The sequence below is a fragment of the Chenopodium quinoa genome, unplaced genomic scaffold (genome assembly GCF_001683475.1).
Source record: "Chenopodium quinoa cultivar QQ74 unplaced genomic scaffold, ASM168347v1, whole genome shotgun sequence".
Classification (NCBI taxonomy): Eukaryota; Viridiplantae; Streptophyta; class Magnoliopsida; order Caryophyllales; family Amaranthaceae; genus Chenopodium; species Chenopodium quinoa.
In genome coordinates this window covers 617970-631241 of record NW_018744991.1, presented here as the reverse complement: position 1 = coordinate 631241, position 13272 = coordinate 617970, and the positions used below count along the sequence as shown (strand labels likewise).

Sequence of the window (13272 nt, the reverse complement as noted above, 5' to 3'; positions counted from 1 at the left end):
AAAGCTTTGAAAGTCGTCGGAGAACAGCAACTTGGGCCTTCCTCAGAGTTGTAAAGGCGGCGAGGAAAATCATTGCGCCGGTTGATGTCGTTAATGAGGGACTTGATAAACTTAGCCTTACTCTGTGAATCTGTGCCAATATAGGCGTCAATAAGTGGATCTAGGTCATGTAACGGAATTGTAACGTCTGGATGCCTCTCGAAAGGGGAGGGAAAGGGGGAAGACATGATTGTGGGACTCTGAATTTTTCTGGAAAGAGGCGAAGGAAACGAAGAAGACGAAGAACAGGAACCCTAGAACACGAAGAACAGGAAAAGGAAGAAACTGATCTAGGGTTCTATAGAATTCTCTAGATCAGTTTAGAAAAGGTGGTTGGGAAGATGTAGAGTTGTGTCGTTTGGGGGGTAAATTGGAGAGAGTAATTAGGTTAGGTTAATTTAGGTGTGTTAAATTAAGTTAGGGTTATGGGTAATGAGGGGTAAAAGTAAGATGATTAAATTTTTTAAGTGGGGGTAATATAGTAAATTCAAGGGTTTTTATTTACCAAAAATGGAATGAAAAAGAAAAGTTGCACATAATAGTGAACGGACTAAAATGGTAAAAGTTGCACATAAAAAAAAACGGAGGTAGTATAACGTATATGGAGTACTCTGTATGCCTCTTTGGAGGAGCATCGCTTGTTTTATACACTAGCTAATGTGTGTTTAAGAGTTCAATACCCCACGCACTCACCTAAAATGACTATGTGATCAATATCTATCTAGCTTATGTTTGGCATTTTCATCTAATGATGAAGGTTTAGAGAAAGAAGAGATAAAAGTAACGCAATTCTACAAACAAAATTATCTTCAATAAACTAAAAAACAATTATGTACTTTTCATGTTTCAAATATGGGGAGGCAAATAATTAAAAGATGCAAACCACTATATTATTATATATTTGTATGGAAAATAATGTTAATTTTAATTACTTGGTATGTCGTATACATATATGTAAGATTCTAAAGGCCCTACAACTAAGGCCTACTACCACTAATTAGAGTATTGGGTTGAATGGTTACGTTTGAGCCGTTTGGCCTAACCAAATTACGAGTGTTGAGCTTCGCTTTCTAGCCCTCTTGTCCACACTTTTTTGTTTGTACCTTCGACAATTAACAATGACAATTTAACTAACTTACATTATTTTTCTCAATGGTTTTAAAATGAAGCAATTTTTAGTGATCCAAGAATTTATCAAGTTTGGTTATGAATTATAAAATATTTGTTGAGACATCAATGTATCTATAGTGTTTATTTTTTCTTAGAAATTTTGGTATTTCAACTTTTATATTCTTCTTATTTATGAAAACTACTTCATTTGGCATTTTTACAGTTTTTAATGCGCATATATAATTTTCACTATATTTAGCTACTTACTTATAAGTGACATTTGCATGTTATCTAGTTATTCTCTTCTTGCATAGTTTCGTAATTTTGTTGACATTTATTTGATGAAAATTTTTGGTTGAAACCTTCACACATAAAATTTATAATATAAAAGAAAATTATAGCCTCTAGTAGTTGCTATTAACACACCATGATATGTTAATCTAAGTTATGAATTTAAACTTTGTATTTGTATTTTTTTAAAATTTTCGTCAGCTTAAAGTCAATTAATTAATTTATTTGTATCAAATGATTGTTGACATAGTAAGCATATTTAGATTTATTGCCAATTCCTAAATCTTAAGAAATATTGTAAAATTGTAGCTCTTTCTCTTACTTTTTGGAGAAATTTCAACTAGTAAAGCATCATATCCAAACAACTTAATAATCGTCTGCACGGTAAGATTAATCTAGTGACAAAAAAAATAACTATTTAGTTTATCTAAAAGAAAATTTACCAATAAACCATTGACACATGTAGTTCATTAATGAAGATTGATTACATGATCAAATAGCTAGTGATTAGACAATAATTAAGCAAATAAACCTCCGTAAATTGCCATGTGCCAAGAACCAACCATTAAACATCACGTGTGTGTATACATAACATTTTTAGATGGTTTTTCCTATAAAGACAAAAATATGTAAGAAAATTAACATTTGATGCCATTTTCAAGGCACATACACAATCCATATGTTGTTTGATCTCACCTATAATGTCATTCTTAAGAATTGAAATAGATTTTCAAATAGTCCTTCAACGCTAATGTCTTTAAATTTCACTCTTTTACCATTATTCCTTTTATACTACCTCGCGCATATTTCATAAGAGAACTAAACACCTTAAAATTGATCCAAGTTTCGTGCAAACTGCAAAGTCATTTAAAGGTATAAATAAATTATATGAAGGATATAAAAATTGGTCTCTTATATGATCTCCAACCATGTACCTCATCACTTCCTTTAAAGAAACTTTACTTCTTATCTTAAAGATTAGAATATTACAATATTCTTATTTGAAATAGACCAATATCTTATATAAAAAAATGTAGCTGAATGAGTATAAAATCAACATGATGTGCGAATTTTGAATCTATATTTTCACCTTTTTCTTTCCTCAATATACCACTTAATTCTAGTACGGAAAATACATGTCTTGTCCACAATGTCAAATATCGAATGATGTGACTCTTATATCTTTCCCGATCTATTGTAAATATCTAAGTAGATTTAAGATTAAAATAACACAAAACAGAAACCAAAACGGGAAAACATATTTTATACTAGAAAAAAATTTCTTTCTTATAGAGTGTAATGTATCCTAAAATGGTAAGAAATAGACAAAAAGTAGAAAAATATTTGTAAGAAATACAAAAAAAAAACCTTGATGACACTAAAAATAAAATACTCCCAATTTCCACTAACTTACCGTATTACCGCGTCTAATATCACTCCTTCCAAAATCCAAGTAATCCCTTCTTTCTCTCTCCTCCCTCTCTCTCTGAAACTTTCTTCTTCACTGCTGTTCATTCTTCTAATCCTTCAAATTATTCACTAAATTCTCAATTTCCCAAAAAACCCAGAATTTTTCTGCTGTCTTATCTTGCACACAAAGTACCCTTTTCTTCTCAAACCAAAAATCTAACTTCCTAAATTCTCATTTTCGCTTTTAATGGCGAAACGTGCTTACAAGCTCCGTATCCTTAACTCCCCCCTTTTTATTTCTTTGTTTTTTCACTTTATTTAGTTTAAATTGCTGCTTTTTAGTTCTTATCTTAAAACAAAAAAATAATTACTGGGTTTTTTCTTTTTATCAAATTGAATGTGCTTCAATTTTTCATTTTGTTATTCATCTGATCTAAGCTGGAAACTGCTTGGAATGTTAGTTTGATTATGCCATTTATTTGTTTGGTTCATGATTAATTTATTTATCTGTTTTTGTGTTCTTTGAATTTTAAATAATTATTAAGTAGTAAATTTTTATATTTTGGCGTTTTCTGCTCTTTCCACCGACTTCCCATGTTCTGTATTATTTTTGGTTTAATTTTTCAGTTGAATTGGGATGATGGGTTGGCCTTTGATATATTTTTTTTAATTCAATTTTTTTGGGTGAAATTTTGATAGTATGTGTAATTTTTTGATTAATTATTTGAAAAATTTCTTGACCAAAAATAAAATGTAAAGAGGAATTTGCGGCACACTCAGCAAATGTGAATTGTCTTAGGATTGGGAAGAAAGCATGTCGCCTTCTTCTGACGGGTGGAGATGATCACAAAGTTAACTTGTGGTCAATTGGCAAACCAACTTCTTTGATGGTACAATTCTTGTAAACCAATTACTTCGTATATTTTTTTAATAAAAATTAATGTATTTGGATTTTGAAATTGTTGATTAAGTGCATTTTAGTGGTTAGACATTGGAAATTAATGTGAATGATGAAATTATAGATGTGTCGTTTTGCCGGGTTTTGATTGTTTGTCTGTTAGGTTCAGTTCCATGGAAGCATTCTGTATTTAGTAAATGTAGTTAGCGATTAGTTGGTAGCAAGGTTTATAGAAAGAATTTCAATTAAGCTGATCTATATTAACTACATTGGACTTGAGTTGGTTTTGATCACTTATTTGATTGGACTGTTCTGTTTTGCTGCTTTTGGGGCTCTTGATTTAGGGATATTAATTTTGTAGATAATAGTAATGTGCTATGATACCTTTATTTAGGTGCAAGTTAGAAGTAAGATTTTAGATTTATAGCTAATTGCAAGTTTTGGTTTTCCCTTTTTTTCTTATGTATAATGGGAAAATGAACACTTTTATAAGAATTAACAGTTGAAGCTAGGTATACCTAAGCTCTTAATATGTAATAATACGGCTTACCCTGTAGAAAGCTCCGGTACTCATATACGTAGGTTAATGCAACGTTTTTACAATAATACCCTTGGCATCCTCCATTAAATGCACTTGTAGATGGGATTTTGTTGCTTGTCTAAGTAAGAATTGATGGATTTTATAATGAATGAGATATTATAAAATCACCATTGAACTCAATGTAGTGATAGACTGATAGCGAGTAATGCTTGTATTTCATAGCAGCAACAATTTGATTGAGATATGTTATATTGAGGAACAAGGAGAATACAATTGCTTCTTTTGTTGTGAAGGGTGATGTGTTTTTCATGATGCTGAAGGGTGATGCTGTTCATCTCATGCTGATTGCATTACTGCTCTATGACGTTTGAGTTGTGGTGTTAGAATTTATTCTTAATTATTGCTCTTGGATTTTGCAGAGCCTATGTGGTCATACCACTCCAGTAGAAAGCTTGTCCTTCGATTCAACAGAAGTGTTGGTGCTTGGTGGAGCTTCTTCTGGTACAGTGAAGTTGTGGGATCTAGAAGAGGCGAAAAGTGAGTTTGTCAATGTCTCACCTGTTGTCTTAATTTTTTTGGGACAATTTAGCACTTGTTAGCGTAAAATTAACGCATTGATGATCTATCAAATCTAGGATAATAATTACTTTATTGATGCAAAGTATAGTTATTTACACCTTTTCTGGTCATTAGTGTATTGATTGCATAATATAGCTCTGTATGCTGGTTTATCGGAGAGGATTTTTTTAATTATTATTAAATTTACTTTCTTATTTTAACACTGCTTTTCTGAAGTGTAGTGGTTCGAACTCTTACTGGTCATAGATCCAATTGCACTTCTGTTGAATTCCACCCATTTGGAGAATTTTTTGCATCTGGTTCAGCAGACACTGACCTAAAGATCTGGGATATAAGAAAGAAAGGATGTATTCACACATATAAGGGCCACAATCTTGGGATCAATGCTATAAAATTCACACCTGATGGTCGATGGGTTGTTTCTGGTGGATCTGATAATGTTGTAAAGGTAAGATGAGGATATTATATAAGCACTTGGCATCTTGATTGCTTAGGTGGTTGCAGAATCTTGATGGCTTTCCTTAAGTAGAACATATCTTTTCTGCACAGGTCTGGGATTTGACTGCTGGAAAGTTGTTGCATGATTTCAAGTTTCATGATGGTTCCATCACATCCTTAGACTTCCACCCACTTGAGTTTCTTCTTGCCACAGGTATTAGTCCATTTGGTTAGAACTGATCACTTATAAAGGTGCATGTCACATTCCCTCTACATTTATTACTTTATTTCACTTAGTGATCATTTCCCAAGGTGTCAATTAATTGTTAGATTGATACTTATCTTTGGCATGGTGTAGATAGAATTTACCATAACTGTCGAATAACTTAATCTTTTTGAAGTTTCATTAATTATAGCTCCTGTTCAAAAAGCTTGTCAGTTGAGCACAAGTCAAAAGGAGAGCCCATGCATCTTTCCTTTTTCAGATTTCAGAGTCAAGTGCATTTTCATTTGGGAGGCTTGCTGGAGGATATCTTTCCACCACAGGATCCTTGCATCTCGGTTAAGTGTTTCAATAAATGTGTATATACATATTTGTGATAAGCTCGAACTCAACTGAGATTTTCAATTGATTTTGAAGACTCCAACTAGTCCATTTTTGAATTCTTTAGATTTATGCTATTGAGTTATTTACACTTCTACCTATATTAAAGTGTATCTTGAACAATAGCTTCCCATTTACTAGAGCAGCCACTACTAACATATATGCTGATGCTGCCCTTACTTTTCAGTGATATGATATGTCGGGTTCACAAAAAGTGCTGCCTTTGTTTCTTTCCTTGGTTTGAGGTCCCATTTCTTTCTCATGAATCTAGCATTATCAGTCTAAGTCATAAAGTTTCTTGCTCTTACATCATCTATCACAAATGTCCATTATAGCATGTATCCTTCTTCAAGGTCTATATCTCCTTTTGTTTTTGCTCTCCTTTGCCTGAACCTCTACTTGAGCACCTCTCAGACCTTATGCCCTTAGAGTTAGTGCTAATGTAATGGTGCTAAGCTGTTCCCTTTCAGTGTTTGATGTTATTTTGTGTACTCTAATTATGTATAGCATTTTTCAGGTTCAGCGGATAGAACTGTTAAATTCTGGGATTTGGAAACTTTTGAAATGATTGGATCTGCCAGGGCTGAGGTAATAAATTTTCTTATTGACTTGAAATATTGTTGTAGCACCACTGTTGAATTCTAGGCTATGGTTTGTGGTAAGTGCAAGTGCTAAATAGGTTCTGCTGGAGGCATACGTAGCTATTAATGAATTTATTCCTCTTGGTTGAGCCACAATTTTTTGTTGGAGGCATTATTCTCAGTCACCCCCTAAGGCCCTAAATGAAGAGTTTATAACTGATCATCATCAAGTCCATTTCGTTGTCTCATAGCCACCCTTTACCAATTTTTATTAGTACTTTGGGAGGTTATGAGAAGTTGAAATAGGATTAAAGGGTGGTTAATTATAATTTCTTCACTTCGGATGGCTAGTCATCATAATTCATAATATTTGGGAAAAAATAGGTGTCATCATACCCCATTATATGCTGCCTGATGACCTTATGTCTTTATACATCTCATGATACACAATTTAAATTTTTGCCTCAAAGCTGCAATTGTAATATTTGTATCATCCAGGCTGCAGGAGTGCGTGCTTTAACCTTTCATCCTGATGGGAGGACTCTCTTTTCTGGATATGACAATAACCTGAAGGTCAGAATACTAACTTTTTCTTTTTCCTTTGTGTGTGTGTGTGTGTGTTTTCCTTTTTTTTTTTTTTTTAAAAAATTTATTTGAGTAAATCACAATTATAAGCTCATGTATACTTCAATAGGTTTATTCATGGGAGCCTGTAATTTGTCATGACTCCGTTGACATGGGATGGTCGACACTTGGTGATCTCTGTATTCATGAAGGAAAGGTCATAGGTTGCTCTTACTATCGGAACTCCATTGGTGTTTGGGTGGCTGATCTCGCAGTACGTGACTTACTGTTATATTTGTTTTAGCTACTTAACACTAGTGCATGCATGTACCAACAGTGTCACTCCTTATAATTTTCTAAGAGCAACTTTAACCTTCTTTTATTTTAATGCTTGAAGCGTGTTCAGCCATATGGGATTGATGATTCTGGCGCACCTCATGAGAGAATCCCTGTTGAGTTTAAGGCTGATATACGAGAAAGTCAGTCTCCTGAAGTAATGTCAGCTGTTGGGTCCTCTGTCAGCTCTCGTTCCACATCCCCAGATGTTGACGCTAAAGAAATTAAGAATATATATGTGGACTGTAAGTCATATTGTCTTTAAATATTATTGAAACTGGAAATATTTTGTGGTTCATCTAGTTACCATCACTCCTTTTCTGGCCAATATATGATTGCAAATTTGCAATTTTTGGCACTTACAACTCCTTGTCACTTGGAGTAAGCTATAGCTTAAAGATGATGCTTTTGTTTATCAAATGATAATGATGTTGAAGCTTTATCTGAAAATTGACAACAATAATTGAGTATCATTGCTGTGTTATGAATTTTGACTTTTCTTTGTAAGTCCTTTTTTTCTCCAAATCAGGACAACTTCATTTGGAAAAGTATAGATGTTCATTACATATAAGTAATGAATGGGAATTGCTATTAGAAATTTAGAACTCCACGGGATTTGCTTGTGGGTATGTCAGACTTCAGCACTAGGTTATGGAGTAGCATTTAATGTTTTAACCTAGAGTGTTTTGACCTAGAGGACCTAGTGCTCACCACTGCTACACCGAACACGGATATTTCAGACTTCAATAGGATTTGCTATGCTTTGGCCAAGGTTTGGTGTAATTTGATATTTCCTTTCTGATATACTAGTAATTTTTTTTAATGCTTCAACCTGGACAAACACATGTTAGCCTGCATCTTGATTGTTGTGTATATATTTCGGAGCATCATATGTTCCATATTTTCTCAGATCGTAGCCTCATATTACTTTGAGACTTAATTCATTGCTTGATGGTCTCACGAGGGTTTTTCTTATTCATTTGGTTGGGAAGGGATTAGCAACATTTCAATCTTCTATCGAGTATTATGCCACTGTCCTAAGTATAGACTAAGCAGGATGTGAGATGGGGTGGGTGCTAATTAGAGAAGTCTAACCTGAGGATTGGAGTGTTATTCCAATTTACCCTAAACAATAATAGATTGATACTATTGGCCTTTCTGATCTTGGTTCACATGACAATATGTGGATTTCTTTACAACTAGACTTGCCTGGAATAGGAGATAATCAATGTCAATTTATAGTTATCACATGTATGTGAGTCTATGGTTTATACTGTGTTATGGCCAAATGGCATGGTGCTGATGTCTTTAGTACGCACCATTTGCTGTTTGGGGATACTAGGAGTATACTCATACTTATTGACCCATATTACATGCCTAATCTTCCAACAATTAATAAGCAATTTGTAATGCATGTTTCTTGTGTAAGTGACTGTCTACGTATCCTTGGAACTGCAGATGAAAAGCCAATCAGTTCTCGCAAAACACGCTTACGTAATACATCTAAAGCAATGTCATCTGATGTGAAGGAAACCCCCAAGTTATCATCTAAAAAACAAAGTACACCTACTGCTACTTCAGGAAAATCTAATGTTCAAGCTGGTGGTAGATCTTTTGTTGCCCCAACCTTTGTTCCTAGAGACAGTTCAGGTGGCAAAAGTTTTTCCAATTCTAGAAGAGAGTCAATTACTCCTGCAAAGCCTGTAAGTGGGGGGTCAATTAAGGCTCTGCACATAAGAAAGTCATCCAGGAGCAAATTTGATGTTGATGCTGCAGATCCAAATTTTCTAGATAGGCATGTTCTGGAGATGGGAGCTAGAGATAGCTCTGGTGGAAAAAGTCTTGCCAATTCTAGAAGAGAGTCAATGACACCTGCGAAGCCTGGACAGGCTACGCACATAAAGAAGTCATCCATTAGCAAATATGATATTGATAATGCAGATCCAACTTTCCTTGATAGGCCTGTACTGGGAGTGGGATCTAGGGATTTACATGAAGACAGAAATCCCACTCCTGAAAATTTTGAAGAGCAGTTTGAAGAAAATCCATCTACTCCAATACATACTAACCTGCAGAGTGGTACGATCTCACATTCTCACCTCCTTCCATAAAGATGGATGATTTTTTTTAATATTTAATTTTTTTATTTTTTATTTAATTTTTTTATTTTATTTTATTTTATTTTTGGTGTGTGTAGAAATTAGCTTTGCTTTCAATTGTTTTGCACCATTAGTAAAGCTGACAGCCAGCAGTTACATCTTGTTTTGGCCATTTGCAGTTGTCTTTGTAAAAGCACTTTAGATGCCACGTGGTGCACTTCTTTTTTGCTTATTCTTAGTAATGTTATCTTGTTTTGTTCACAGTATCTGGCGACTCATTTGACTGTAAAGAGGTGCCAAATATAAAAGTTGCAGATGGAGGTGGGAAATTTTATCCTGGAAGTTGCGACTTGCAAATGACTTAAAATTATGGGAAACCTAACTTAAGTTTTTGCTCTCATTTAGCTGTGGCAGTTTCTCTTGGAAGGACACGTTCTCTTGTTGAGAAATTTGAAAAAAGGGGAAAATATTGCGGCGGTGAAGATCAAACGATCAGTGTATCCCCTGAGGTCATTTCTGATAGGATTAACAGCTCTGCCATGCTAGTATGTTTATACTCTCCATGTGATGAAATTCTTAGAAGTTACTTTTCTCATTTCTTTTAAGTAAACCTCCCCCAAATAATGGAAACAGCTTATAATCCTTATATGCCACAGAAACAGAAGACCGCCCTCAAGCAGAAAACACTTTTTCTTAATGGCTTTTGAACTAAGATAATTTTGATAATTGCTGTTTAGTGCTTCCCGATTTACTTACAAATAGAATAATAAGCCTGTTATATGTGTATCATGCTCGCTTGTTTAAATGGGACCAGTCAAGTTTCTAAGACTGCTATTGCTTGTGCTGAGTTATATATAGTACTTGTAATTTTTTTTCCCCTTTTTTCATCATATTTGATACTATATTTGAGGCTAGAAAGTTCAATAGAAGTAATACTCCCTCGTTTAACTTGATATTTTGTAAAAAATATATGATTTAGAATGTTTCTAATTGGAAATTCCTCTAATCACTCTATTATGCACTACTGCACTAAAATGCGCTGCAAATGGTCAACTTTAGCACTCCTTTGACTCTATTTGGTTCATTTGATTTTGTCTGAATTGTTTTATCTGAACTTATTTTATTTTTATATGAACATACTTTATTTTGTCTGCACATTTTTTTTTTTTATAAAAATCTGAAGTTATCTGAACTTAATTTATTTTCTCTAAACTTATCTTATATTGTTTGAACTTGTTTTCAATAAATTTTCTGAACTTATTTTTTCTGAATTTATTTTGTCTGAATCTGAATGACATTATTGTTCCTGAACCTATTTAATCTGAAATTATCTAAACTTATATATTTTGAAATAAGATAAATTAAGAATTTTTTTTGGGTGTCAACTAAGACAGCCATGTGAAATGGTATAAAATTTGGCCTTGTATTAGGCTTATGGCTGGAAGGATTTTGTGGAAATCAATGCATAACTGTGATCTGTGAGAATTAGAATTTCCCTAACTGCGACCTTGTATTGAAATATGATATGCAAATTTTGGGTATAATTGCAACTTCATCGTCTAGTTATTGTATATCTGGATCTTATATTTTATTACTTTGCTTGGTTATCAGAAAGAAGAACCTCAAGTTTCTGGTAGAGAATCAGCCTCAGCAAGTGATGCATATTTTGTTGAAGATCTTATGCAGAATCATGATGCTCTTCTGAATGGTCTTCGTTCTCGCCTTAAAAAGTTACAGGTAATTTTCAGGTTGTGTACTTGTGTTATATTATCTCAATAAGCAGCTTGGCATAAAGAAACGATTCTAATCGCTATCATAATGCATTGGTCTTAGTTACATAATTTTCGTAAAAATTTGGATTTGATTTTTTCAAAATCATTTATTATTTTTATTCCGATTGAATGGAAATTCAGATGGTGCGGCATTTGTGGGAACGAAATGACATAAAAGGTGCCATTACATCACTGAAGAAGTTACCTGATCATTCCGTGAGTACCTTTATATTTTATTCTTTGTTTGAGCTTGAAATTTGAACTTGTTTATACTCCTATGGTGAAATCATCTCAAAAATTGCATATCTTAGAAATTTTCTTCCTTGTGGTTCAGGTCCAGGCTGATGTGATTAGCGTTTTCATGGAGAAGATGGATATCGTTACCATGGACTTGTTCTCCTGTATGCTACCTATATTGGTGGGTCTCCTGGACAGCAAGTTGGAAAGGTAATTTAATCATTCTGTCTGGCTTGTGCATGTCAAAGTTCTTTGGTAAAAATTTAAGCGTATGGAGGGTCAGTAAGAGAAATCGAGTTTGCAGTTCTTTGGGAGGCTTAAGAGTGATCTTGCACTCCTACATCAATAGCTGGCAGTGTATGAGAGCGCAGTTCATTTACTCTTCTAAGCTAGTTGCTTAAACCTGGGTAAGGGGCATTAGGTTGATCTTTCAAATCATGATTTTACTTCCATATTTTACAGGCATGCAAAAATGTCTTTGGAATTGTTGCTCAAACTTGTTGCCTTTTTGGGACCTACAATTCGCTCAACCATCTCAGCACCTCCTTCTGTGGGTGTTGATCTTCATCAAGAAGAAAGGTATACTCTCCAATCTCCTAATTTGCTTTCCCTTTCTTTTTTAAAAGGGAGGCTGGCTAGGAATAGGCCATCACACTCTTATCAGTATAGCTAATTCATGCATATTGAATATCGCTTGTTCTTCAAAATCAACAGGATTGCGTGCTGCAAACAGTGTTTTGTCCAGCTGCAGCAGATACAAGGACTTCTTCCTACACTGTCCAGGTAACTTGCATTCTAGGTCTATGTTGTGAAAAGGATCAGTGATACCTAAATACTTAGCGTTCTTTGCTGTCTCGTCATTTAATGTTATTATTGCTTTTATTTTATTTTATTATTTTATTTATTTATTTTTAATATAATGTTATTATTGCCTGTGCTAAATAAATTGGGAATTTTTTTTTGTTGCGTTTATACTACATTTCCCATTACCTTAAATGGATAATTGAAAGCCCAATTTATTTAATCCTTTTTATGTGGCTACTTGACCACAGCTAAGGTAGCCGCAAAAAAATCTATTTTGATTCTTGAGACAACTATAGTTGTGTGCTCATCTAAGGATGGTCTTAAGTCAACTGTTTCTGTATGCAGGAAGAGTGAATCACTTGCCAGATCAGCTTTGGAATTGAATCTAGTTCTTCAAGATCACAGCATATAATTCTTGCGACAACATTTTGGGAACAGTGAGGAAGGGTTTTGTTTCCTTATCGCGGGAGATTTTGACGATTCTAAACTCTGAAGTGCTGATTTTAGCTTTTCTTCCATCGCCTGTTAATATCTCCGGGTAGCCAAACGTCAAGAATCAGTGCCATAAACTACCAATTAGTCGTACCCTTGTATCATTCTCAGTCCATCAAAAGGATGCGCAAGCTTTTCATTCAATGCCATTCTTTTTAGATGGGCGCTGTCCCTTTAGTTCTAGCTCTAAATCTTTGTCATGTAACTGTCTGTGCACCTGATGTATGTATCCTACTCTTCATATTCAATGAAAAAAAAAAACGCCCAGATTTTTTATGCTGGGCCATTCTTAAGATTTGTGAGAATCCTAATTACAAATTCCGAGAATACATGATCTTTAGTTTTGCTTCGCCAATGCACAATCGTAGCCACCTTCCTACGCGCACATTCATTCATGGATACTGAAAGGATGCACTTATCAAATTTATCAGTCATCCTCAAGAAATTTCATTGTGTTTCAAAAGAAGCAAAAAAAAA

At 34.1% G+C, this 13272-nt stretch overlaps 1 protein-coding gene across 2 annotated transcripts; it reads left to right on the top strand.

The window, feature by feature from the left end:
- Positions 1-2510: 2510 nt before the first annotated feature.
- Positions 2511-13103, top strand: LOC110706833 (katanin p80 WD40 repeat-containing subunit B1 homolog). Of its 2 annotated transcripts, none has more exons than XM_021884803.1 (18): positions 2511-3122; positions 3610-3740; positions 4709-4826; positions 5090-5316; positions 5418-5520; positions 6428-6498; positions 6990-7064; positions 7186-7329; positions 7453-7636; positions 8850-9470; positions 9755-9811; positions 9896-9999; positions 11102-11227; positions 11404-11478; positions 11597-11709; positions 11962-12078; positions 12214-12282; positions 12649-13103. In XM_021884803.1, exons 1-18 carry the CDS (start codon positions 3098-3100, stop codon positions 12713-12715), a joined length of 2427 nt encoding a protein of 808 aa, XP_021740495.1. In that variant the 5' UTR covers positions 2511-3097; the 3' UTR covers positions 12716-13103. The 2 variants fall into 2 exon arrangements, with proteins under 2 accessions (XP_021740495.1, XP_021740494.1); XM_021884802.1 differs by having other exon boundaries at positions 2515-3122; positions 9896-10035.
- The last annotated feature ends 169 nt before the right edge of the window (positions 13104-13272 follow it).

What these genes read in the sequence shown, in the direction of transcription:
- LOC110706833 (XM_021884802.1), top strand. Translation starts at nt 3,098, where the DNA reads ATGGCGAAACGTGCTTACAAGCTCC. An exon ending in GCAAACCAACTTCTTTGATG is followed by an intron (nt 3,741 to 4,708) that starts GTACAATTCTTG and finishes TGGATTTTGCAG; the next exon opens with AGCCTATGTGGTCATACCAC. An exon ending in TAAGAATATATATGTGGACT is followed by an intron (nt 7,637 to 8,849) that starts GTAAGTCATATT and finishes TTGGAACTGCAG; the next exon opens with ATGAAAAGCCAATCAGTTCT.